Source organism: Drosophila innubila (assembly GCF_004354385.1).
Source record: "Drosophila innubila isolate TH190305 chromosome 3L unlocalized genomic scaffold, UK_Dinn_1.0 0_D_3L, whole genome shotgun sequence".
NCBI lineage: Eukaryota > Metazoa > Arthropoda > Insecta > Diptera > Drosophilidae > Drosophila > Drosophila innubila.
The window spans coordinates 3,794,541-3,820,937 of NW_022995376.1; the positions used below are offsets into that span (position 1 = coordinate 3,794,541).

General features: G+C 29.5%; 1 protein-coding gene across 6 annotated transcripts in view; it reads right to left on the reverse strand.

The window, feature by feature from the left end:
* The window catches only part of LOC117787152 (protein furry), a 72,787-nt gene that overhangs the window by 31,135 nt on the left and 15,255 nt on the right, over nt 1–26,397 (reverse strand). For 3 of the 6 annotated variants that reach the window (XM_034625596.1, XM_034625595.1, XM_034625597.1), the window contains exons 7-14: nt 25,115–25,258; nt 23,628–23,795; nt 22,396–22,545; nt 22,168–22,337; nt 21,629–21,783; nt 21,448–21,558; nt 20,671–20,825; nt 16,918–17,081 (exon numbers count right to left, since the gene is read on the reverse strand). In XM_034625596.1, coding sequence (XP_034481487.1) covers nt 16,918–17,081; nt 20,671–20,825; nt 21,448–21,558; nt 21,629–21,783; nt 22,168–22,337; nt 22,396–22,545; nt 23,628–23,795; nt 25,115–25,258 — 1,217 coding nt within the window. The remainder of the gene's footprint in view (nt 1–16,917; nt 17,082–20,670; nt 20,826–21,447; nt 21,559–21,628; nt 21,784–22,167; nt 22,338–22,395; nt 22,546–23,627; nt 23,796–25,114; nt 25,259–26,397) is intronic. The other 3 variants (XM_034625598.1, XM_034625600.1, XM_034625599.1) reach the window with 1 other exon arrangement.

Below are 26,397 nucleotides of genomic sequence, written 5' to 3' on the forward strand. Positions count from 1 at the left end.
AACAGATCTTTTGGAATTTTAAAAACTGTCATGAAAATAAAAATGCGTTCAAGTTGCATTCAATTAGCATTTGTAAAGGACACAAACGTAAAAACTACTAAATCACTTAGCATATAAAGGGAGTTTCCTATGAAAAAATGGTCATGCAAATGCCAGCAAAAAAAAAAAGGGAAAAGGTGGGGAAAAAATGGACTTTAGCATTAGCTTTCAGCTGAGATTAACAGCAGCAGCAAGTGCAAATAGCAGAAAGTTAAAACAAATAGAACAAGGCAGAGATGTGTGAGTAAAAGAAGAGCGTTACAGACGTAAAAATACCCTAGCATAGCAAAATTTGCACATACATTTGGCTAGCCCATTATTTATGCAAAGAAAATAAACTTTTCATTGTTTTTGTCAAACTTTTGACATGGAAACTCTTTTTATTCAACTCTGTAAAACTCATGTAATTTTCTCAACTTTTTTTCAATATGAAAAACTTACAATTGTTGGACAAACTAATGTAATTTTCTCATCTTTTTTTCAATATGAAAAACTTAAGATTTTTGGACATTTTTAAATAATAGAAAATATTTATTAAAAACTCAGAAAAAAAAGTATTTAAATATTGCAGTGAAAACAGACTACACTTTTCTTTCCTTTATCTTATTTTTGACAGCATCGTTTTTAATCTGCCAGCAAGGTTTTCACTGATTTTTCTGCATACAGAAAATCCTATTAAATCTTTTTCCTTTTACACTGTAATTTACTTTGAACGCTTTTTTTGCAGCGGACACAAACTATATGGTATAGATTATTAAGTTTTGAAAACCATAGGCAATCGAATTTAGCCACAACCTGAACTTTAAATGCATTACGTATACGCCATGCGCAACTAATCGAATGATTGCAGATGGAATTAAAATTCGAGGAATTGCAATAAGCCAATATTTTTCTTGAATTCGCAGGAACAACTGGCGCTGTTCAATTACTGGGACTCGCTCATTGTTTATGCGGTGCCCTTCACAACTATAACGGTGCTCAATACCTGTACCGGTTGCACCGTTTGGAAATTTGCAACAGTGCGACGCACTTTAACAATGCACAAGAAGTAAGTACACTCAAAAAAAAAAAAGAGCAATGTATTTAAATTTGAATTAAATTTAGTATACTTACTATTCAAATTAAAGTTTAATGAATATTTATATTTATATTTGCATTTAAATTACACAGTAATATTTTAATTTATTTGCTAATTTAAATGTATAAATAAATAAATAATAAATAAATATATATAATAGTCCGATTTGAACCAATATACCTAATAAAAAATCTGTGAGTTTAGTGGAGTAACAACATAGTCTTTTATACTAATAAAGTTTAAAGATTTTTTTGGACTTAAATGAATTTTTTTTTTTTTTTTTTTTTAATTGCAATGAATAAATATATATTACTATTAGTAACAAAATATACTCAAAGCATACCAGAACTATTTTTATTTTAAGATATCCGGGCTTTCCTATCTTGATTTTTTTTGAGTGTAGAAGTATTTTATTTCTCGCAAAAAATGCTAATTACTTCTGTGAACTGTTGTTTTGACAGAAAGCCACCGTTGACTAATATGACAACAAACTCGACGACAGGTGGCGCTGCAGCAACATGCTCATATCGCATTACAGCTTCGCTGAAGCGTCAAAAGTCAACAGGCACACATCCAAGCGGACAACATAGCGTTACAAGACAAAATGAGCAACAACAACAACAACAGCAACTAAAACAACATCAACAACAGCACGAAGTAAACTCGCAACATCATTGCGAGATAACACAGAAACCAGGTGAGCTATAAACTTGCAACATCAACTAACTTCTGGCCAATTGACATGACTTCATGTAAGCAGCTCAGCAGCTCAATTCACGCTAAATGCGAATTCTGAAATGTGAAGCACACGCACATGCCGCAAGTTGTTGCAACTTTGCTGATAACTTTGCAACTTTGTTGCGCGCACACAAATCTCAACAATTAGCAGCCACTTGGAACAACTTGCAACACATGACAGACTAAGTTCAAAGCTGCATTAAAACTAAAAACTACTTAAAGCACTTTATAACTTTTGCAACATGCAAGTTATTAGATGTTCTTAACAAATTCTATAAATTAGATATGAAAAAAAATGTAAAATCTTTTTAATGAAAAAAAAAAACACAATTTCTTTTTAATCAATTCGCTATGGTTTAATTGTCGTAAAACTTTTTTCAATTAAAACTTTTTTTCAAAGTTAAAATTAAATTTGATTAAAATTTAATTGAAAAAAAAAATTAAAAAAAACTTTTTTTCCGCTTTTAACTGCAAATTTATTTAGTGCTAACGCTAACTTTAAACCAAAGATTTAAAATATTTCCATTTTATTATATATTTTATTAAATAAATAAATTGCATTTCTAATATTTTAGGTCGTCGCAAGGTGCAAAATTCATCGCAATTGAAGGTGACCAAAATGCTGCTCATTGTCTCCACGGTTTTTGTCTGCCTCAATTTACCGAGCTGTTTGCTGCGCATCGAAACTTACTGGGAGGTGAGTGATCTACTTGAAATATACACTCAAATTGCGTATACGTCAAGTGGTCCATGTTTAAATCATATTAAGTTACTGCCAAGCTATTGAAACGATCGCTACACGTGTCGCAACACGACTACAATGTTTTGTTTTATTAAAGTTCTGATTATTGTGATAGCAACAGAGCTACCAGGCATAGAATAGAACAACAAAAACAAAAAACAAACAACAAATAGAAGAAGGAAAAGGAGAAAGAGAAAGAAAAAAAAACCATCACGCTGTCACAGTGTTCATTAAATTATAGCAAAATAGACAAAGTTTTGTTATTGTTTGGCCAGCAGCTGCTAATTAACAACATTTTAGTGATGCCAAATGCAATGGCAAATAATCAGATTCAACTCACACCACAAGAGAAAAGCTATTTATAACTACAACTATTGAAAAGCTTTGGAGACCACATCGTGACTGAGTTTAGGAATGAGAAAGAGCATTTCATATCACTAAAACACAATGCAGCTATAAGTAGGAAAATCTGAAACTTATTTGCCACTAATTCTCGACTATTATCAGTCAAGTTGGATGAGAAATTTACATAAATTCAGCATCAATGAATAATTTCAGACTGTCACATGTTTAAAAAAAGAAAGTTATGACAGAACCAAGAGATATAAAACCTACTTTCCAAAGAGTAAAATTTAGTAAGATATAGGGTATTATTTAAGCCAGTTTAACTTGACAGATGGCTTCTATTTATATAAAAGATTAAAAAACACACATTACAGAATATTTATTAAGTCAGGCTTACACAAATTAACTAAGATTACACGATTTAACACAGGGTATTTTTTTGTTACTGTAAAATACTAAATCAACTTTAAAAAAAAACTGGCTTTTTATCACAATAAAAAATATTTGACTCTATTTTAGAGACAGACAAGTACACAAGTATCATAATAAAACATTAATGAGTATCTTCTTAGTTCGTCATAGCCACACAGCTACTTAATCAAACAGTAGAATGAGTTGAGTGTTTTTGTGTTGAGGCTTTAATTAGTTTTGTGTACTTTTGTCACCGTTGGATCGTAAAAATTTGAGATTTCAAAAGCCAGCAGAGACGAAAAATAAAAATTAAATGGAAATCCTTTACGACACTTTTACAACATTTAATTACATAAATATCATTTTAAGAGGTTGTCATTTACCGGGACACAGTGTCAAGGACAAAGGTTATGCATTATGTAGCTCGATATTTTTTTTGGGTTAATTGTCAGCTCAAGAGATGTTTGAAATTCCCTTGTTTAAAGTCAAAACTTATCAGAGGTTAATCAAGCTAAAACTCACAAGATTATTACTGTGGCGCTGTCAACTTGACATTTGCAAAAGAAAGAACTGCTCGATAAATTTTTGCATCAGTTGTCAGCTCAAAAAAAAAGGCTTAAGACTCCTTATTTAAAGTCAAAACTTATTAAGCAGCTTATAAAGTAGAAAATTTCAACTTTTTTGACTAGCGCTGCAAACTTTTTTATGTGAATTTATCAATTCGACTTAAAATAAAGAGAACTGCTCAATAATCTTACACAACTTGACTTAAAAAAAAAAAACTGCTCAATAATCTTTGTGGTGAAGTAGTCAGATCAAAAGAATTTTCAAGCCCCTTAATTAAAGTCTAAACTATTGAGCAGCTTAAAGTAGTAAATGTAAAAACTTCATAAATTTCTTGAGCAGTGCTGACAACTTGTCACGTAGAAAAAGAATTAGTTAACGCAATGGAATTTATGTCCAATAAATAAAAGAACACATAAGTAAGGCAATAGACTATGAAAAATGTGTAGTCAATTTTTTCTTATTTGGCATTTTTCAAATTTGTTGAAATAAATGAAGATTTTTTTCATGTTAAAAATGTTAAAATGATTCCGTTTTTTTTTTTTTTTTTTGGTTATCTATTTTGATGTGGATGTCAGTATGCTGACAGCTGAGAAAATGAATGAATAGAATATTGTATGCGCCTCACATATATGTTAAAATTACATCAATGCATAAAGCTACGACAAACTTGAACATTGATTGCGACAGAAAATTAATTGAGTGGAAAGCTTTCGACTGTGCAACAGCCTGGAAATGTGCCAGAAGTTCAACAGGTCAACGTTTAGGGCATGTGTCGAAGGTCAATAGATATTCAAGACTAAATCAATTGCAATTAGCGATTCATTGAAAGTTATTATCAAAAAATAATGATGTCAAAGTCAAAATACCTTGCAGCTATAAATACACAAGGCAATCAACTGACAAATTCAAAAACATTATCAGCATATTTACAATATATTTCTTATAATATTTCCATTCACTTTTCCACTTAATTTTCCCTCCAGACACAAACAAGCAAAACGCAAAACACAACAATTGTATTGCAATACATTTTCAATGCGTTCTTCATTACAAATTTTGGCATTAATTTTGTGCTTTATTGCGTAAGCGGACAAAATTTTCGGTAAGTAGCTAAATGTATTATTTAAAATTAATGTTGTGTAAGCGAGTTGTGTGAAATAAACAGCTTACATTTTTTGAAATAATAAAAAGTATAATATCAATCAAATATTTATTTGAAAATTAAAATATAGCTTTCAAATATTTCTTTGTTAGTTTTTTTGATACTTTATTTTGGAATTTGTAATTTAACTGTAAATATTTTTTTGCTTCCCTTAATTAAAAATATATTTCATTTTCTCTTTTTGTTTAATGTATGAAATTGCAATGCAATTTGTTAATGAACTCTTAAGTTTTGGCACTTGCAGAGTAACTGCTCTGCAATAAGAAGCAATTTTGAATTTGCGACACATTTTAATATGTAATTTGTTTAGCAATTCGTGCTTCTTACTGTAATTACCATTACATATTTTCACAGCAAAGCGGTGTTGAGCATTTTCCGTCGCGTCTCATCAGCTCAACGGGAAGGCATCACTCAAGTGACAGGTAAGATGTGAAAATTTGAAAATGACAAAAAACACTTAAGAAATTGAACAGCGTCTGTTATGCAAATTCAAAGAAATTACAATTTTATAACAAAGAAGCGACTGCCAAAAGTTAAAAGTGGCAAAAATATATGACAAAATATATTGCAAATTTTTGATTATAATCAAAGAAAGTTTTAGCGCTGCAGTTGTAAGTATTTGCCACTTGATTTTGAAAATTCTGTCTCATTTTCTAAGAATACCTTATAAATCAAATGTGTGGTATTAAACCGTAGCAATAACCGTCAACAAGCTGTCTCCGCCAGTTGTTCCGCAATGAGCTCTTTTCTTAGAATTAAATTATTACGAATCTATATATACACAAGCTTACAAAGGTGGCTCACCTTTCGACCCCTTGTCCCATTCCCTAAGTGTCGCCTAAGCTCCAGATAACAATGACCAAAGCTTGCGGTATTTAATTATTATGTAATTCAATATATAAGCCAAAGCATCAAAGCATTGATTTATGGCCAACAGTTACAAGTTGTCCGGCAATTAAACTTTAACATTTTCTTAAGTGAAATGATTTTGTAAGCTATTTACATAATCTTTAAGAACTGTCATTAAAGGCTATTATATAGTTATGAAAGTTTGAAGTTGGTCAAACCCTTGACCTTTGAACTTTACAAGTCAATATTTTTGAGATTTAAAAATTTTACTTCTTTAAAATCAAAACCAAGATCTATAGTCCAAAAATTATTTTGAACAAAGTTAATAAAATTTGGATGCAGAATGAATTTAGAAGCCAGCCAATGATCAAATTGATATTCCGCTTGACAATTACTTGAGTTTTGACAAAGTTATGATAGTTTGAAATTGGTCCGACTTTGAAACTAGCAACTTTACAAGTCAAAAAATTTGTCCAATTTGACATGATTTTTTACAGAAAAATGAAACCTCTCAGAAACAAGTTTAAAGTGTTGTTTTATACTAATTACGATATAAGGAGTCGATTAAAAGTGAAAACATGAGATTTAAAATTTTCAAATTTCGAAATTTCAAAGGGGGGACCCTATGGTTTGAAATCGAAATGTAGAGGAAAAAAAACTTTTTTCAACATTAATTAAATTTAAATGCAGAATGAACTAAGATGCCAAAACATGATCAAAATGACTTTCCTTTTGAAAATCGGTTGAGTTTTGATGAAATTATGAGAGTTTGAAATTGGTCAAACTTTGAATCTAGCAACTTTACAAGTCAAAATTTTTGTACAATTTGACCTGATTTTTTACAGAAAAATGAAACCTCTCAGAAACAAATTTAAAGTGTTGTTTTATACTAATTATGATATAAGGAATTGATTAAAAGTGAAAACATGAGATTTAAAATTTTCAATTTCCAAAAATCCAAAGGGGGGACCCTTAGCATTGAAATCAACCATGGCTATGATAGTCGAAAATAATAAAATTTTCTAAATGATCAAAATTTGAATGCAGAATGAATTTAGAGGCCAAACCATGATCAGAATGACATCCTGTTTTGAAATCGGTTCAGTTTTGACAAAATTATGGAATTTTAAAGTTGGTTAAACCTTAGTTAATTTACATGTCAAATTTTTGTTCAATTTCCATGATAATATGAGTTCTTTACTGGTTTAATTTCCCTATTTTAAATTATGCAACAATGCAAAACTTCTTTAGTAAAATTTAAAAGTTTTCCGTTCAATTTATTAGCCGAGCGAAACTTTGACTAGAAAACTATTTGAAAACTATAAACATTATTGGACTCGGTACATTTACTAATTAAACGCTGAAAGCGAGATTTTTTATAGGACATTTGAAGGCGCCGCATCGTTTATTAATTCAAAGCAGACGGCAAAATTGTAGTTCACTGAAGAAAAAGATATAAAGTGGGCGATTTCAATTAAAAATGTATATTGTGCATGTAATTTGATTCGAGATTGAGCAGTAAACGTTAAAAGTGAAATGATAAAAGGATAACAACAGAAGCGAGCATGTGAAACGAAGTGCAAAATCGCAGCAAATACGAGTATGAAATGTAAATCAAATTAAAGTAAATGGTAAAAAAAAAAACCTTTGACGATGCTAACAACCGACAAAGGTTACGCCTTCTTTCCTTCCATCTGCTGTCTCGTTATTCTCGAAAGGTTAAAAGGATCAAAACAGTAAGAACCCTCGTGTGTTGCATGCAAATATTGACAGACTGTACAAACAGGAGGTGTGAAAGGTGAAGGAGCAGAAGGAATAATCGGTAGCAGGCAGAACGATTACATCAAATGAAATTAGCGTTGGTTGCCATTGTCACAGCCCAACAGAACAATTATTAATATAATAAAAAAAAAATTCAACTCTCCCGTGGGGCAATCTTTTTTATACTTTCTCTCGAATATCCTTGTGTATGTAAATAAGCTACTGTGTCGTTTACTGGCCTTCAGCTTAAGATTCACCAACCGACAACTGCAATAAAGCTTATTGTGACAGACTGTCGTTGCAACAAATGTTGAAACTGACATAAAGCACTCTAGGATTAATAAACAACTGAAAATGCGGCTATTGCACTGCACTGATTAACTAGAAATTGCAATATGTAAAGTTTTAAGATATTCTAATCAATTTTTGTGCATTTTTATTTTATTTTTTTACAGAATTTAGGTTGTTTAATTTTTTAATTGTATCAATCAAAATTAATCATTGCAAAAAGAATTTTTAAATATGTCAATTCTTATTCTAAGATATTCTAATCAATTTTTGTACATTTTATTTTTAATTTTTTTACAGCTCTTAAGTTGCTTAATTTTTAAATTTATCAATCAAAATTAATCATTGCAAAAAGAATTTTTAGTATGTCAAAGTTAAAGCAGTAATGTAAAAAACATCGAAACAATTTATTTATTTATTTAAACTGATAATATTTTTTGTCTAAGAAAATTTATTTCTAATTTATTCTAATAAAGCAAACAAAGGTGGACAAACGTATACCAATTACATAAGTTTTGTAGTGGAAAGAGCGTAATAGCTTCCTTTTAATATTCTCTTATATAAAACTGCAATACACTTTCAATCTACTGCCTTTGACTCTGACAACTATGTGCAATTATTATGCAAATATTGATGAAGAAACCTTAGAGTAAAACCATGTTCTTACGAAACAAATCATATGCAAGATGAAGAGCAGACTACACTCGGCAAAATCAGTGTATAAATTAATGTTATAGGTCAACCAATTGGTTTTGTGCCATTTTGACACAATTTTCAACTAATTATTTAGATTTCCAATAATGAGCATTTGGGAAAACTGTCCTCAATTTCTGTGAAACTCATGGCATAAGTTGAAGGGTGGTTCTGTTTGTCTGCACCCTTCTTTAAATGATGGACACTAATCAATTAGACGTAAGCGGGTTCATTAATTGATTTCAGCTTTCATGCCTAGTTAAACAGGCTTTGAAATTCGAGCCTTGTGACCCTCATTAAACCATGATTTTACAAAAAAGGCTTTGAAACTAATTATCACGGTGATACTGTAATTTAGATGCTTTCGCAAATTTCGCAAATTTCCGTGCAAATCTCATTAGGGTATTAATTTTCAGCGAAAGTGAATTTTTCGCATATCAGAAATTTGGATTGTAGTGCGAAAATTTCAATCGTGCATGAATTAATCACGGCTTTTGATTGGATAAGCTATATGGCGTTTTCTCTTCACGGCACACGTGTCGCATACAAAAGGCACTTTATGCGTATTGCTCATACGCCATGTGAAACGTGCGCTGAATGCAATTTATGCGTATGTGTGTGTCGGTGTGTGTGTGTGGTATGTGGTGTGTGTGAAAGCACTCACAGTGCGCTCATTAAGTTTTTGTCTACGTCCCATTGAATATTGTCAACTATGGCATATTTGAGAAAAATAAATAGCAAAAAACTGTAACATTTAAACTAGGTGAGATATCTATCTGAAATTTTAAATATATATTTAAAACAATTGCAAGAATATTAAGACTGAATGAAAACGACATTTTGGTTGAAATATGTGAAAATCTATTTTGAAAACCAACCTCAAGTAGAAAAAGTAACCAAAATTATTTTTTAAAAAATTCTTTATAAATTAAGACAATTTTTTAAGAGCCTTAAAACCTTAGCTCGATTTAAAAATATACTGTTTAAAGTTTCCATTATAAATAGTGATTTGTCTCATTTAGTAATTTATTTTTTTAATAGCTTAACTTTGAAGAGCTAAAAACACCACACAAAATTTTTCTAAATTAATAAATAGTAATAATAATTAAATAGAATGAATTCTTGATCGAAATCACAACAAAAACAATTAAAAAATCACTATTCACTATCAAGCAGAAAGAGTGGCTAAAATTATTTTAAAAAAATTTTTAAACCTTGGCTCGATTTAAAGATATACTGATTAAACGTTTCCTTTATAAATCGTGATTTTTCCCATTCACTAATATCTTTTTTTAATAGCTTAACTTTGAAGAGCTACAAACGTCACAAAATATTTTTCAAAATATATAAAACCAACTTTATAAATTAATAGAACCAATTCTTGATCGTAATCACAACAAAAACAATTAAAAAATCACTATTACTTAATGAAAAGATTTTCGTTACCTTCTATAATAATTTTTGTTAAATTAAACAGCGCAAAAAAAGATTTTTTTGCCACTTATTTATGTCAAATGAGCCACTGCGCTACGTCCCATTGAATATTTCCAACGCTTGGGGCCGCATCACGAATTCTGGCTAACAATTTTGGCGCTACATTCAAGTCAATCAGTGTTGTTTCTCCCCGGAGGCAGAACAATTCAGCTGCTTAGCCATTAAGGCAACTGTAGTTGCAGATATATAATACTGATATATACTATATGTGACATATAACTCTGCTTATAAATTAGCCAACTTTTGCTGTGACTTTTCACTCGCTGTCTTTTATTTGTTGGCCAACAAATTTGGTTCCTTTGTTGTTTGCGTCTGTATAATTTAGTTAATAATTCACTTGGGATATAGCAAATACTGACGCAAGTCAGCATTATCATTAATCTTACACACAAATATACATAGATACACTCGCATATCTCAATGAATAGAGAGCAGCTTGTCAAATGTATTCAAATTCAGTTATTGTGAAAAGTAGACGATTTGATTTATGCGTCTAATGACGTAACTCCCTCCAGATGACAACAAAAGTTATTTGATTTTCACAAATTTGCAGCATTTTCACAATTTCCACACTTTAAATTTAAATTGGTTCTTAAATAAAATAAATTAATTAAAGCAGACGTTAAAAAAAATGCCGTTAGGCTTGTTGTTGTTTTCGCGAGAAAAGAAAATCCTTTTTTTTTGCATTTTAAAATCAACAAAATGCGAGCGGCATTCTTGTCGACAATTTTCTTCTGCTTCCCCCCTTTTTTTATCATCAGTTCGTGCAGAAAATTGCTTGCATAATACCAACAGAAAATATGAAAAAAATGGGCAGAAATCAGAAAGATATTTTTGCTATCTTTGGGATGTTGAAGCTTAAATAAATATTCTGGCATTTCTGTTCGATCAGAGCAGATAAAAATTGTTTTGGAGAAGAAAAATTTAATTTTTCTAGAGATCCAAATTGTTAACAATTATAATAAGTTTCAATATCAAAGTTTTAAAATTTGAGCTTTCAATACTTATATATTTATTAATTGATTTATTTATATCTTCATTATAAATTCATTTATAATGCTTAATGTTTAATGTAAAAGTGGTGGGTCAAATAAGCTGAGAGCCACTTTCTAAAAAATTTACAATTAGGTAAGTTTTCAAATTATATATAAATTATTTGAATCCTTAATTTAAAATCATAGTTCTTTATCCTATAAATAAATTTTGTGGAGTGCTCTTAGTTAAAATAAAAATAAAATATATTTCTATCTACCTACATTTTTTTCTATTTTAATGCGCTGCATTTTTGTCTGCCAAAACTATAATACTTAAATAATACCTCTGTAGGGTATTATAACAATATATATGCGAAACTTCAAACAACAACACACCCAGAACAATAGGATTTCACAGTTGTTTATCAAATATCAGTGAAATGGGTGTGTATATTGGAGTACGCGTGTGTGTTGTCTATGTTGTGAATGTGTGTGTGTGTGTACATATGTTGTGAATGTGTGTGTGTGTTGAGTGGCATGTGCATGATTGATTGGCGCAGATTGAGCTTGAAACACAATATGCCAAAACAAAACAAACATCCGTTGAAAACATGTTTGAAATTCGCTTAAAATTATTAAAAATCTAAAATTTAAAACTAATTAAAATGTGATTAACTCAATCGCAAATTGATCAACAATAGAGCAACGATTTTTACAAACATCACACGCATTTTTAAAAGCATTGTTAGCACCAATTTGCAAACATTATTCAAACTGCACATAAAATGTACATTTTACATTAAAACCCTAAACGCACAATATACCAAAGTCGTCTGCAATGTGCAGATAAGCTTAAGGTCCTTTAGAAAAAAGTTGACAAAAATTAAGGAGAGAGAGAGTGAAAGAGAGTGCAAAAAATGGTAGTAAAATAATGTTCGGTCTGTTTTTTTTTTCGTATTTAAGCTAATACAAATACAAATCTAAATTGAAATCGCAGGTAAATAACCGACCTCAAATAAAATGGTATTAAAAAAAGGTGAAAATTGTGCCACAAATTCAAATTCGACGAAACGGAAATGTAAAATATGGTGAATTAAAGCCCAAAGTGGAATAAATGAGGAAACATGCTGAAATATGGTCAGGATTATAAGTTGTCAGGCACAGAATTGACCACAACTGATTAACTTATACATAATTATGACTTAACATCTATTGAATGATTTTTAATCTTGTTTCCAACAAATCAAATTTAATTTTGTTCAAATAAATGTTAATTCAGCATTTATTAGCATACTTTTTTGCGCATAGGTACGAAATTACATTAAATCCTATAACATAGCATTCATTTATACATATATTGAAACGAATTGAAGGTTTCTAAAAATTAAAAAAATGTGTTTTAATTATACATCTACCGGTTAAATATTTTTTAATAAGTTATTTTTAAGAGACAAATGCAAATAAATATTTTTTTACTTTTGTGGTTGTAAAATCCAGATTTCTCGATTCAAGATTATTGTCTAGAATTTAATTTTAATTACTTATTTATCATTTAAATTGTTACAATCAAAATACTTTGTTCTAGCGACTGTTACAGGGTATCATGCTATCGATTGAAGCCTTTTCAGCTAGTTTAATTTTAGCCTTTGGCAGAAATTGGAATTGGAAACAATGGTTTGTTAAATTTATAGCACTCCCACACAAAAACCAGTTACACTTTGCTTAACAATATAATTGAGAGTAGAGAAAATGGGGTAGTAAAAGAAGAGGGATAAGGCAACGTGCGCTTGACGTCAATCAAGTTTTTCCACTGCTTTCGACAGGCCAAAAATATCGACGCTCCCTAATGAGTTTTCTTTTTTCAATGCTCACAAAGTGTCGATAATTTATAAACTCTCCTTTGTATACACACATTTTCTAGACTTCTAACTACATTTTGCTTTTTTCTTCGACAGTCTCCGAGTATTGCCGCAACACGGGCACCTCTACCAGGAGACGGATGATGACACAGCATTGCTGGAATGAGATGCACGAGTTGCATCCACTAAAATAAACGAGGCGGGAAAAATCGGTGCATTAAACGCAAATACGCGGGATGAGAATAGCGAGTTTCCTTAGCCATTCATATTTTAATTATTTGATTTGCACAAATACAAAAGTATATTCAAAGTACAGTAATTCGTTAAAAAAAATATATATTTGTGATGTTGCTAAAGTAAAAAATAAAATATATATATATAAGAAATATAAAAAGAAACGAAAGCGTAAAGACGCTTAGAAAATATATAAAACAAAATCAATATAAAATGGCTAAAAAGGATAGAAAGGAAACACACACAGTTAGTGCAGAAAATGTTTTGACAAAATCACAAATTTACATTACATATTTAATAACGTAATTTACACATTTTTTTTTATTCTTAACTATAACTCTTAAAACAAGTTGGTTAAGTTAAAAATAATTAAGTAGAATTTAAATAACTTAAAACATACAAAAAAATTATTTTTTTATTGTAAGTTTAAATTATTTCTGATTAAAAGTAATAAGAAAATGAAACACAAAAAAGTGCTATATAGATCAAGGAATTTTCTTTGAAAAAGCACATACATATATTCTTTATAAACACATATCGTGACCCGAATTACAAATACTCTCTGCAAATGTACAAAAAAAAAAATTTTAAATACATTTATGTATATGTTTAGTGTGTCAAACAACACTTTAAAACGAATTTTAGCAACACTACAATAATACGGGCAACAAATTGCCGGTTTTATCTGCGTGGTACCCATTAAAATATATACTATATTTAATATATGTACTAATACCAATATTTAATGTATGTATATGCATTAGCATTAAATTAAATATGCTTATATGATGCTTTAACCACATTGCGCGATTTAAATGAATGATATCAACATAAATTAATTGCAATAGTCCAAATATTAATCACATGTTTAATTGATATATTGTCCTAATGGATATATTGTCCTAACAAATAAACAAAATGTAAGAAAATCAATTTTAAATGGATCGTAATAAATGTTAGTTATGTTCACTGAATAATCATAAAACGACTTTTTATTTGATCAAGTTTTGGAAGAAAGTTTCTAATTAAAGTGGTAAAAAAAATAATTGCATACTCATTTATATAAACGTTTCCGGCAATGAGCAGAATGAGGATTTATGGGAATATCCGTATGATATCAATGAGCCCAAAAACGATTTTTTTTTTCATTTAGTCAACATTCTCTTAAGCTGCCCAAAAGTACAAGCACTAAGCCAACTACCTGGACAATTTGGCCAATGGCCGCACACCAAAAACAAAAACAAAAGTTAAGCTGCTTAGGTGCACGAAAAAGGTCAGCACAAAGCTTGTCAAGTGCAGGCAGCCAAGACAATCTAAATTGGCCACAGTTAAAGCTCAACTTTAGGGCTAACAACAAATAAGCAAACAAGCTGCAACAACAACGAAATCAGGTATTTAAATTTTATGGCTATAAAAACATTCAACTTGTTGCTCACTTTTCTCAACCCTCAAAAATCAATATTAAAAAAAAACAATGGAAAAATAATATAAATATTTCTATTAAAAGAAAAAACTAGAGGCACGTGTCTGGCCAAGTTAAGAAAATTGTGCTAATTTCCTTAACGAATTAACATTTATTTCCGTCTTTCGGCCCACTTACAAAGAATTAAAAAAAATTTTAGATACCGATTTAAAATTATATTGATTTACGTATAGAATATTTAAACAAAAATGGATATATTATAATTGGGTTAATATGTGAGATATATAAAAATAATAATGGCAATAAAATTGTTAAATATTTAAAGAAAGCAACAAATATTTTTCGTAATGAAAATAGACTATAAGTGAAGCTTAAAATAGTTTATAATGCATTTTTTAAATAGTAAAATTCCGAATATATCTCAAACATAAGTTTTATTCCCGTCCACAATTCAAAAGATACATTTTTTTTAAATTTTCAGAAGTGTGTATTAAGCTGCAATTTTTGAATTCTTAAAATTTCATAATGATTGTATAATAGAAAAAGCAAAGGAATTATTTTATAGTGAAGCATAATAAATTTATATTATAAACTTTAGTGCGTATCTCTAAATGTAAACCAATAAATTCTAATATTCACATTTATTTAAATGTTACTTTTGTTTTTTTTTTCTTCATGAGTACAACACCAATATTGGCCAACAATTTACAGGAGTATAAACATTAATGGCCCAGCGAGAATTGTGCATAACAAATTGCCATAAAATTATGCACAGGGGTTGCGGCAACAGAAAATTCCCTTGCGTTTACCAACAGACAAGGAACAGGAAAAAAATTAAATTCAATTCAATCAAATTGCCACACACAAAATAAGATGCACACACTGTCTGTGTGCTGTCTGTCTTTGTGTGTGTGTGTGTGTGTGTATTGTACTTGAGAATTTTATATGAGCTCAAAATTCACTGGAAAGCTGCTTACGTAATGAAATACGATTTTCAATGGTTGGCAGCACCAAAAAAAAAATCACATGTGAGGCTTGTAATATAAATTTAAATTAGAAATTGCCGCAAAAAATAAAAGCATCACCCAAAACCACATTTTTTGATAATCCGAAGCGAAGCAACAACTTGAGTTGTTCAACAGCGTCTAAACAGATTAAAAACCAGCAAAGAAAGGGATAATTACAAAAATTATGGAAATTTTGAGCAGCATTAAGCTAAAGATAATAGGCGCAAGAGCTCTCATATAAAATCCCAAAAAAAAAGACAATAATAAAAATTTGAAGCGAAAAGCCGAAAGATTCAAATGAGAATTAAACAATTTTTATTCATGAAAAAAAATTTATTAAAAATACTAGTGCATTACCTAAAAACCCGGCTTAAATCGACAATGGAAATGAAATAATTTTCACCAAATGAAAATGGGTCAAAATAATTAAAGCCAAAAACAAATTAAATGCCAAACTTAAAGTTGAAAAACTTTCATCAACAGAAACACACAACAAAAAACAGAAACAATTACAATTTAAAGTCGCAAACAAGCAGAAGATAAAAATAGAGTTTGTATAATTAAAAAAAAAAAAACTTTTTCCAATGACAACCCAAAAAAAAAAGCGCAATAAACAACTGAGCAAAAACAAACTGAAGACAATAATGAAAGTTGAACAATTTTCAGTCATGGAAACATGAAAAAAGGATAACAATTTGAAGCCAAAAGCAAGTTGAAAGTTGAACAAATTTCATGCATGAAATCGCAAAAAAAATATAAAAATGTTAAGGCAAAAACAAGCTAAAAACGAAAATGAAAATCGAACAGTTTTCCCAAATGAAAACGAAGGAATAATAAACAAGTTGAAACCTTAAATAGACATTCTCAGTAACTGCAACCCTAAAGATTTTGCATTTCGTTGGAATTGCAACAAAATTGCATTTAAAAATCGTTGCTGAAGTTAACTTGAAAATCCAACGCAATTTGCAGCTGCAGTTTACACTGAAAATTTTCGAAAAATATTTGCATTACATTTTACTTGAGTGAAAAAACTTTTTTATTCTTTGTTCAAGATCTAACGCAAAGAAGGATATAATTACCGTTAACTCATTTACTACTTGCTCTTTTTCAAAACCCTTTTTTGCAGTTTTTCATTCAAAGCTTTATCATAACCCTCTTTTTTAATTATATTTTACTTTAAAGTTGTTAGTTGTTAGTTGCTTGTTGTGGTTTGTTGCGGCAGGTTAGTTACTTTTACTGTAGATAGTTCCTACCTTTCTCATTATCGCTGTGCAGAGTGCCGACAACGCTGCCAAAGAAGCGTTTATCCAAAATTTGCAGCAGTTGCAACGCGGTTGCATGCACCTCGACACGGGGGCAGCCCGTCATTAGCAGCGTTACGGTTATAACGGATGTGTAGTGGTCGCAAGGATACTCTCTGCAAGAAATTACAAAGTTACAAGAGTACACATGATTAAAAGATGCTTTTTTAATGGAATTTTTCACTCAGTAGTCGAGTAGATCAAAGGATTATAGATTTGTGATTCTTTTTTTATAGGTGTATGATATTTAATATTTTTATTATTTATCAAGTGTTTTATTGGTATCATTTAACGATCAATCTATTTTTTAATCCATAATTTATTTATTTCTAAATATTTTTTAAAATATTTAATATATTTTTTAACTTATATTTGAATTTTTATTTTATTTGTGCTTATTTTAAAATAATTATTGCTAATATATATATTTTAGCAGGAATTTGTTCTTTGATCTAAGTGACCCATTTAAAAATCCTTGTTTTAAAATTTTCAAAATATTAAATTTTTATTTTTTTTAATAAAATTTGTTTATTTTTATATTTATTCCAGTTATGGATTCAATTAATCGGATATAAAAATACGTGTACTAGGCATCAAGCAGTCAAGCAGCTCAACTGTAGCATTCTAACTTGTTACTTTAATAAACATAAAAAAAATTGACATGTATGTCTAAGTGAAAAGTTAATTTGCAGTTGGAGTTGAAGAGTTTCGAGTTAACCATGGCAGCAAAACACGAGTTACACACATACATATTTATGCCATCAATTTAGCAATCAACAGTTTGGCAAATCAAGTTCGATCAGGCAAGAGGAAAATTCACAGCTAATGCACACGGTTATTTCCCCGTTAAATTGCAGGTGACGAGCACCTGTCAAATAAATGGCAAACTGACATTACCGGCAACTGTCTAAATATCTATGTGAATCAGCTTGTCGTCCATTTCATTATAAATATTTCATGGCAATCGATTTTCAGTTTGCATGCAAAATGCCAACGCTTAAATGTATGCTATACATTTTGAAACCTGACTAAATTGAATTAAATTTAGATAGCAGACAACAACAACAACAACAACAAGATCAAAAGCCTGCTTAATCGGTCCGAGAAGACTCTTAAGCTAAATCTATTTTCATTTATTGTACATTTTCCCAGGTTGCAACAATTGCCAACTGATTGCCTTTTTCATGTGGGCCAAGTGTGTGTGTAAATGCGTGTGTGTATGTGTGGGTGTGTGTGTGTTTCTTATAATTTGCTTTGGCACGTGCTCAAAAGTAATAAAGAGCGACATTTTGTTGTTAATTGAAACCGATTTTACATGGGTCAAAGTTCAAAGAGTTCTACGAAGTTGCAAAGACCACACGCTAGAGTATTAGACTTGGCCAATTAAATAATAAATCAACAACATTTTATCAAGAAATTTTAGTTTGAAAAATGTAAAACCGCAAGTTGGTAAAATTCAGAAAACGTTGTGAATACAAGTATTAATATACTAATAATAAAATCTAAATTAGTTGATTGATTTTAATTTAAAAATAATTCTTTATTGAAAAAAAAAATGAAAAAAAAAAAATAATAATAATAAATATATTATTAATTTCCACTTAAATTAAAAAATCATAGTATAACTCTTTAATTTATTTATTACAGATTAAAAATCAAAATTTTTACTTTAAAAAATTATTTTATAATTTTAGAATAAATAAAAAAAAACAAGATTGAAAAAACAATATAAATTTTAATATTGTTTCAAATATTTTTAAATGGGAGTTAAAATGGAATTGTATAATACAAATTTAAAATACTGATAGAAATTGAAAATACGTATAAAAACATTAAAGTTTAAAAGACCTATTAATTCAGGTAGTTTATTTATCAAGTTTGATTTTAAAAAACTCATAACTTTCATTTGCAATCCCTTGAAACATTAAAGTTTCGTGTTGTTTTGAAGCAACCGTAAATCAAAATTAAGCAAGGACTCGGCAAATTGTGTACTGTGGCATAAAAAACACATTTATTTCGATACTAACAACATCGAGAACGACAGCAACAAAGTTGCAGCTGTTGCACATAAAACTGAGGGGTACAAATCGTTGTTGGGAAAATGTAAATCATAAAAAACAGTGCAAATAGATTGTGGCACGCAGCGTGTATGTTGCATGTGCAACATGCAACACGATAAATTTAGCCGTTAGCCTAAAAGAAACCCGGTTGCAGTTGCATGTTAAATGAACATTGAGTGCATGAAAAACTCGTTAAGCTCCTTTTGAATCATTCAACGATTCCCTTTAAGGACTTGAAATTGCCTTTATGAATATTTCTTATCACATATAATTGAAACACTCAAGTATGAAATTTAAAAAGAATTCATTATTGTGTAACGAACATCCGCTGTGAAGCAACAAAGCGATTGCAACATGTGGCACATGCAACGCGAAAAGTAAAGCGTTGCAAAGAGATTTAAATGATATTAAACAGACGATAGGCATGTCAAAAATCTACGATAGGTCACTAGCAGTTACCCTGTAAGTAGTATGCTTGTTTTCAGGTGATACAGAATATAGAATATATTGAAAAATTAAGCATACACTGAAAAAAAAGACCAACTTCTAAAATCAAGAACTTTCATCTTAAATATTTCGTTCTTAAAATAAGATTATTTTAAGAAAAAATTACTAAAACTAAGATTATTAATCCAAAAAAATCTGAAACTCTTTATATAAGAATAAAAATCTTAAATTGTTAGGTACTATTTCGTATCAAACAAATCCAAATTTAAAAATTAATAAAAATAAATATATAAAAATAATATAAAAAATGATTTTTATTTATTTTATTTTTTGATTTAAATTTTAAGAACATTTATTCCTTTAAATAAGAACTTGGTCTTCATTAAAATGTTCCTAAAATCAAGATGTGTTCTCTTTATTTTAGAATTGTATGTTCTGGACGCATTTTTTAGGCCAAGAATCTTAGTTCTGCGACCAAAATCTTGATTTTAGAACATTTTTTTTATCAGTGTACCTTTGGAAAATAGAGATGGAAAATTTCAAAACAAAATGTTTTTAATAATAATGAAAATAATATAAAAATGTGTAAAGTCGTAAAGTCGTATTTACAGTATCTTTGTAGCATAGACGGTGTTACTGTTGAGTACCACTTTACAGGGTATAGGTACTTAAAAGAAAATATTACGCTTAAAATAAAAGCAGGTAAAAAAAAAAAATTAAATATTCTCTCTCTTTTCTAAAGCCCTTTGTGCAGGGTATATTTAAGCAGCAAAAGCTTATGGAATAAATATTGCGCTGAAGGAAAAGGAAAGCGGAAAATTCGAGAATCTGTGTTTTTATTTAAAGCCCCCGATTGAAGTGCAATAAATTGCATGTGGCAAAGACACATACACACACATGCAGCTCTCTACTTTAATGAACACAATTGAAGCACAATATGTATGTATTCTTTACTTTATCCTGTGTGTCTTCTTTGTGGTTATAAATTTAAAGCAGACACGTGTGTCGCTTCTTAAGCTGCCACACACAAACACAAACACAAACACGGACACATAAACACACAGACAACCTCAAGAAGAATATGTGGTAAATGAGCTTATTTGTAAATGATGCACGTTCTCGGAAAAGTGTCAAGAGGAAAATTGTTTGGAGAACGGGGCAAATTTTAATGCGTTAAAACATTAGCAAATTCACTTACTTGGCACTGAAGATCGAGGCCAAAGCGAGGAAACAAGCATCTGCCTCACGTGGCGTTGAGGTATAACAACGATCGATTACCCATTCCAAAAGTTGGCCCATATCCGGATTCGATTCCAGCAACAAAACCACAGTATCGCGAGCCAGCTGATAAATCTAAATAAAAGAAAAGCATAAAAAACAAATATTAATATATATATAAAACGAAAAATAATAGTTAACTGTGTTAAAAAGAATTATAAAGAGTAAAAAAATTTGTTTTGTTTAATTACCACAGCTTAAAGAAAAAAATATATGATACAATAATTTAATTAATTATTATTTAACTATTTCCTTAACTATATCCTGAAAAAATTATAATAAATAAATAAAACTCAGCAAAATTTCTAAATATTAACAAAATATGCAAATAGCTATTTTATTTAATTAAAACATATATATAAAACGAAAAATAATAGTTAACTGTGGTAAAAGAATTAATAAAAAGGAAAAAAAATTTGTTTTATTTAATTAACATAGCTTAAAGAAAAAAAATATATGATACAATAATTTAATACCTTAATTATTTACTGAAAAAAATATAATACACTCAATAAATCTTAGTAAAATGTGTAAATATTAACAAAATATGCAAATAGCTTTTTTATTTAATTAAAACATCTTTGAAAAAAATATAAATTTATACAGTGAGCTTATTTCCTAACTTAATTTTTTCCTGATAAAATTTCAATACGATCTAAACAATTTTTAAAATATTTATTAAATATAAAAAGCATACCTTTTCCTCCTTGGAAGTCAAGAGCAGATCCAACCATTTATAGATAATGCCATCGTCTTGCAAATGCGGCGTATAAAAGATGTGACCACAGCAAAGTAAAGCGGACATGGCCTGAAAATGAAGAGAAATCGAGTAAAAAGCTGAGCACATTGATATGCAAAGCAGCAAGGATTGGACGCACCTGTAAAGCGCTAAATTGCAACTTCTCCTCCTCGAGTGTCTGGCCAATCTGTGAGCTAATGCTTAGCGGCTTGGAGAAGCTGCCACACCAAGTGGCAAATAAATTGAATAGATTACGCTTCAAATCACGCGACAGCAATGTGGCGCAGGATTCCACTGAGGGAAAAAATAAATAAATAGAAAATTAATTATTATTAATATAAACGACAAAAAAAAATGGGAGAAAAAATGTAGTAAAAAAAAATTGTATTTAAGAAAAATTAATAAATAAATATAAGTAAAGAATATCACAACTTTGTGGATAGTAGGTATAATTCTCATTTTGAATTTTAAAAAAAATCTTTGCTTCTTATAACTGCTATTTTTGATTAAATCATAAAATAAGTCTAACTTTCTTTAGCATTATTTAAGTTAAATGCGCGTACAAAAAATACTAAAAATCATTTTCAAAAATATTAAAAATCTATATTTTTATATTTGGTATTTCTTGTACCCTTGCGGTATTTTAGAACTATTATATAATAATTAATATTCACTCACATGAAAAGTTCTTAATCATTTTGCGTATGAAATTGCAAAAATGTGCCTTGACCTCACGTATGCTGAGATTATCCTTGTCCGTTTCGGCCATTAGATAAGCCATCGCACCTTCAATATACTCCACAAATGTGGGATGCAGCGACATTGTATCGCGCTCCAAGACACAGGTGCTGCAAGACAATCAAGTATTAAGCAACTGCAAATTCTGTAGAGTATTGCCTCACTTACCTCACACCAAAGGTGCCATTCTCGGCAATCTTCTCCAGCACTCGTACCACCTGGAGACGCAGTGCATCGCGTCGACGACGTCTTCGCATATTCTCCTGCTTGCGATCAACTGCTTCGCGTATGTAGACCACCAGCTCTTCCATCAGATCCCTGGCAAAAAAAAAAAAATTAAAAATTAAAATACCCACTTATAATAAACCTAGAAAAATATCTATATTTTTGTACAATCTCTAAATTAGTGCAATGAATTTTAAATTTCCGATTTCATATATAAAATATCTTTATGTTTGTACTATCTCTGAATTATTTCAAGGAATTTTAAATTTCCGATTTTATATATAAAACATCTTTATTTTTTATACAATCTTTGAATTATTGCAATGAATTTTAAATTTCCGAGTTTATATAGAAAATATCTTTATTTTTGTGCAATCCCTGAATTATTGCAATGAATTTTAAATTTCCGATTTTATCTATAAAATATCTTTATTTTTGTAAAATCTATGAATTATCGAATGAATATTAAACTTCCGATTTTATATATAAAATATCTTTATTTTTGTACAATCCCTGAATTGTTGCAATGAATATTATATTTCCGATTTTATATATAAAATATCTTTATTTTTGTCAATCTCAGAATAATTGCAATGAATTTTAAATGTCCGATTTTATATATAAATTATCTTTATTTTTTTACAATCTCTGACTTATTGCAATGAATTTTAAATTTTAGATTTAAGTTTTTATTCTTTGATAAAATATTTTTTTATATTTATTAGAGGTGCCACAGAAAGTGAAACCAACCGAAAATCTCCAAAACTTCATATATTTTAGTTAGATTTTCAGTTGAATTCGTTTTTTGTGGCACCCCTGCATATAAATTTGTATATATTTTTACTCAGTGAGTCAGTTCGTTCCTATATATACAAATTTTGAGTTAATAAAATGTATGTGAAGTCTAAAAAACAACTTGATTTTTATTTTTGAACAAAAGCTATCAATATTTTTGAAGTAAAAATAAAACTCAAGGAATAATCATTTTTTTACGAGCATAGTTTGATTTTGATCAAAAATAATGATTATGTTTTAAGTATTATTAAATAATTCATTAAGGATAAACGTAAGAAATTTATATATAATTATTGCCATGTAATTTTTATAACATAACTGAATTAAAGGCTTAAATGTCGTCAAGGTTAAGGATATAAAAATGTGGGTTGCTTGCTTACTTGAGCGCATCGTGGTTTATCATGCCCAGCGCATTGACAGCCGCGTCCCGCACATCGATGGCCTCACAGCGGAGCAGGGGAACCACCAGCTTATAAAGTGCTTGAGGCGATGCGCTGCCCATCGCCGACTTGTCACTGCGATCCGCGTTCAGGGAATCCGGCGATGAGCTATAAAATAAAATAAACGTTCGCACATTTTAGTATCGTGTCAGGTTCATAAACAAAAAAAAAATAAATAAATAAAGTCCTTGAGGTCCTTAAATTTCAAGTCAAGTGACAAACGCGCATCAATTGACAAACTTCTGGTTCACTTCGTTATTCTATTTATAAGCAAAGAGATTTCATTTTGAGCACTGTAACCACTGCATGCCAGCAATTTCATTTAAAATAACATTATAAATATTAAAAACGCACATTTCAATTAACAACCAACATCAGTTCTCGTCACTTTCTGCTTTCATTTGTATCTTTTGTCAGCATTTTGCCTACAGTTCCCTACACAATTTGCACACAAACAAAAAAATATACAGCAAACAAAGTTTATTAACTTTTTTTCGTTATTTTTTTTTTAAGGCAAGCAGGCGTGACAATCGGTAGACGTGCTCTGTGGGCGTTTCTGGGCTGGAACACATCAATGCGTAGTATGAAAAATAAATAAACTTGTTCTATAATGATTTTACAGTACGAGTATTTTCAGCTTTCCCAAGAAAGAAAAAAATAAAAACAAGTACAAAAAAAGGCAATAAATGACGAGCATAAAGTACAAACAAGCGCGGAAATTATTTGCCAACTGAAAGGACAAAAGAAAAGCCTAGAAATGTCATATTGATTTAGCATAGAAAGTGGGAACTTTAATTGTATAAAAATTTGCGCAAAACTGTCAAAATGTTTTCTAATAAATAATATAAGTGCCATTAAAATTTTACATAATAAATTTTCAATTAAGTCGAAACAATAAACAACAATTTAAAGATTCAAATTGACTCTAAACAACATTAATTCAATTTTATAAAAGCATTTATTTGCCATTGTAAATTCGTGCAAACTTTTCTACTTACTTAATTTTAATATTTATATACAAAATGAAATTTGACCAAAAATTGTATTCTAAGAAACATAAAAAGAATGGGTAAGTTATCAAAACATATTAGAAAGCATAAAATTGCATTCTAAATAAGATTTGAGATTTGTTGTCAAACGTTTTGCTTTAAATAGTTTGAAGAGAAAAATATATGGCTGCTACCATAAAAACTATGTCAAAAACTACAAATATATGTATAATAATAATAAATATATACACACACACATACACTTAATCGTACACACACAAGTATATCATAGTACATTTATGGCAAATTAATTAGAACTTATTTTGTGTGTGTCTTTAATTTGATAGAGATTTGGTTTTAGCTTAGTTAAAGTTTTTTATCGGCTCTTTTTTTTAATTTTTTTTTTTTTGTTTTTTTCGTGTGTTTAATTTGCTTTACCCAAGTCGTTTCTGGCGCGCCTCTTTGCGTCCGTAGGAGAGCGGCAGTGTGAAACGCGTTACGATTCCCTCGGGCCCAAAGACATTTGACGGTATATTGTCCAAGGAATCGGATAGAGAACGTGAATCCGATTGATCTTGTAAACTATAAATTACAATCCATATAAAGGTAATACATATATGCAAATATATATATATATATTTATAGATAGTATAACAAACATTATGAATTTTGTTAAACAATAAATGACATGTTTTTTTGTTTAAGCAATTTTCCACTGCATGTGTTGAAATGGTTGTGGGTGTGGGTGTGTGTGTGTGTGTTTTAATTAACATTTAAACCTCCGTTGACAGTTCACAATGATGTAGCATAAATATATACGCAAATAAATAGAGTTATAAATACGCATGTATCTGCATCTCATCAATTTAGAGTGCAATGACAATGTTTATAATGGTATTTGTACATTTATAATGTGGTTTTGACACTTTAACGCATTTTCCATGCATTTGTTGTATAGTTTATTGCTACCAAAACTATAACAAATGCAGAAAAAAAATTATACTCATAATGTGCGAATGTGAAATACTCTTGAATCTACATTAATTGAAATATTTCTACGCATGTTTTTTGAAAATATGTCAAGTAAATTAATCTAAAGAATAATGTTCTATGGTAGCATGTGTTAGAGACAGTTTTCTATTATTCTGTCTATTATAATAATTATCGAAATCCACAAAAAATCTATATTTATAATTTTTCGCTTTAATTTTTATTTAAAAATTCGAAAGAAAATTTTTTTTTCAACTGATATAGTTAAAAATTATCAGAAATTTGATTATATATAAATTATAAATTTAATGTACAAAAATTATATAATGTTTATTTCTTAGTTTTAATTTTAAAATCATTTTGCCACATTTTGGAGTTATTCAAATGTTAAGCACTTCATTTGTTTCTTATATAATCTCAGCAAAAATTCAAATAACTTGTTGCTTAAAGATTCTTTAAATAATTGAAATTTATGCAGCACGCAACATGAAGACTGAAATGTTGTTAAGTATAAAATCTGAGGCCTTTTGTCTATCGATTTCTGGAGCTGCTCAGGGATTCTGTGCAATTTGCATATTTATGTCCTTGTTGCCTTATGTTGCAATTTGCATTTAAAAGAAAATCATAAAGTGCCACAAGTTGTGGCAAAACACACAGCTAACCAAATATTAACTGAGAGAGAGAGTGTGTAATGTTTGCTTTTTGATAGTGAAATAATTACAATTAAAATT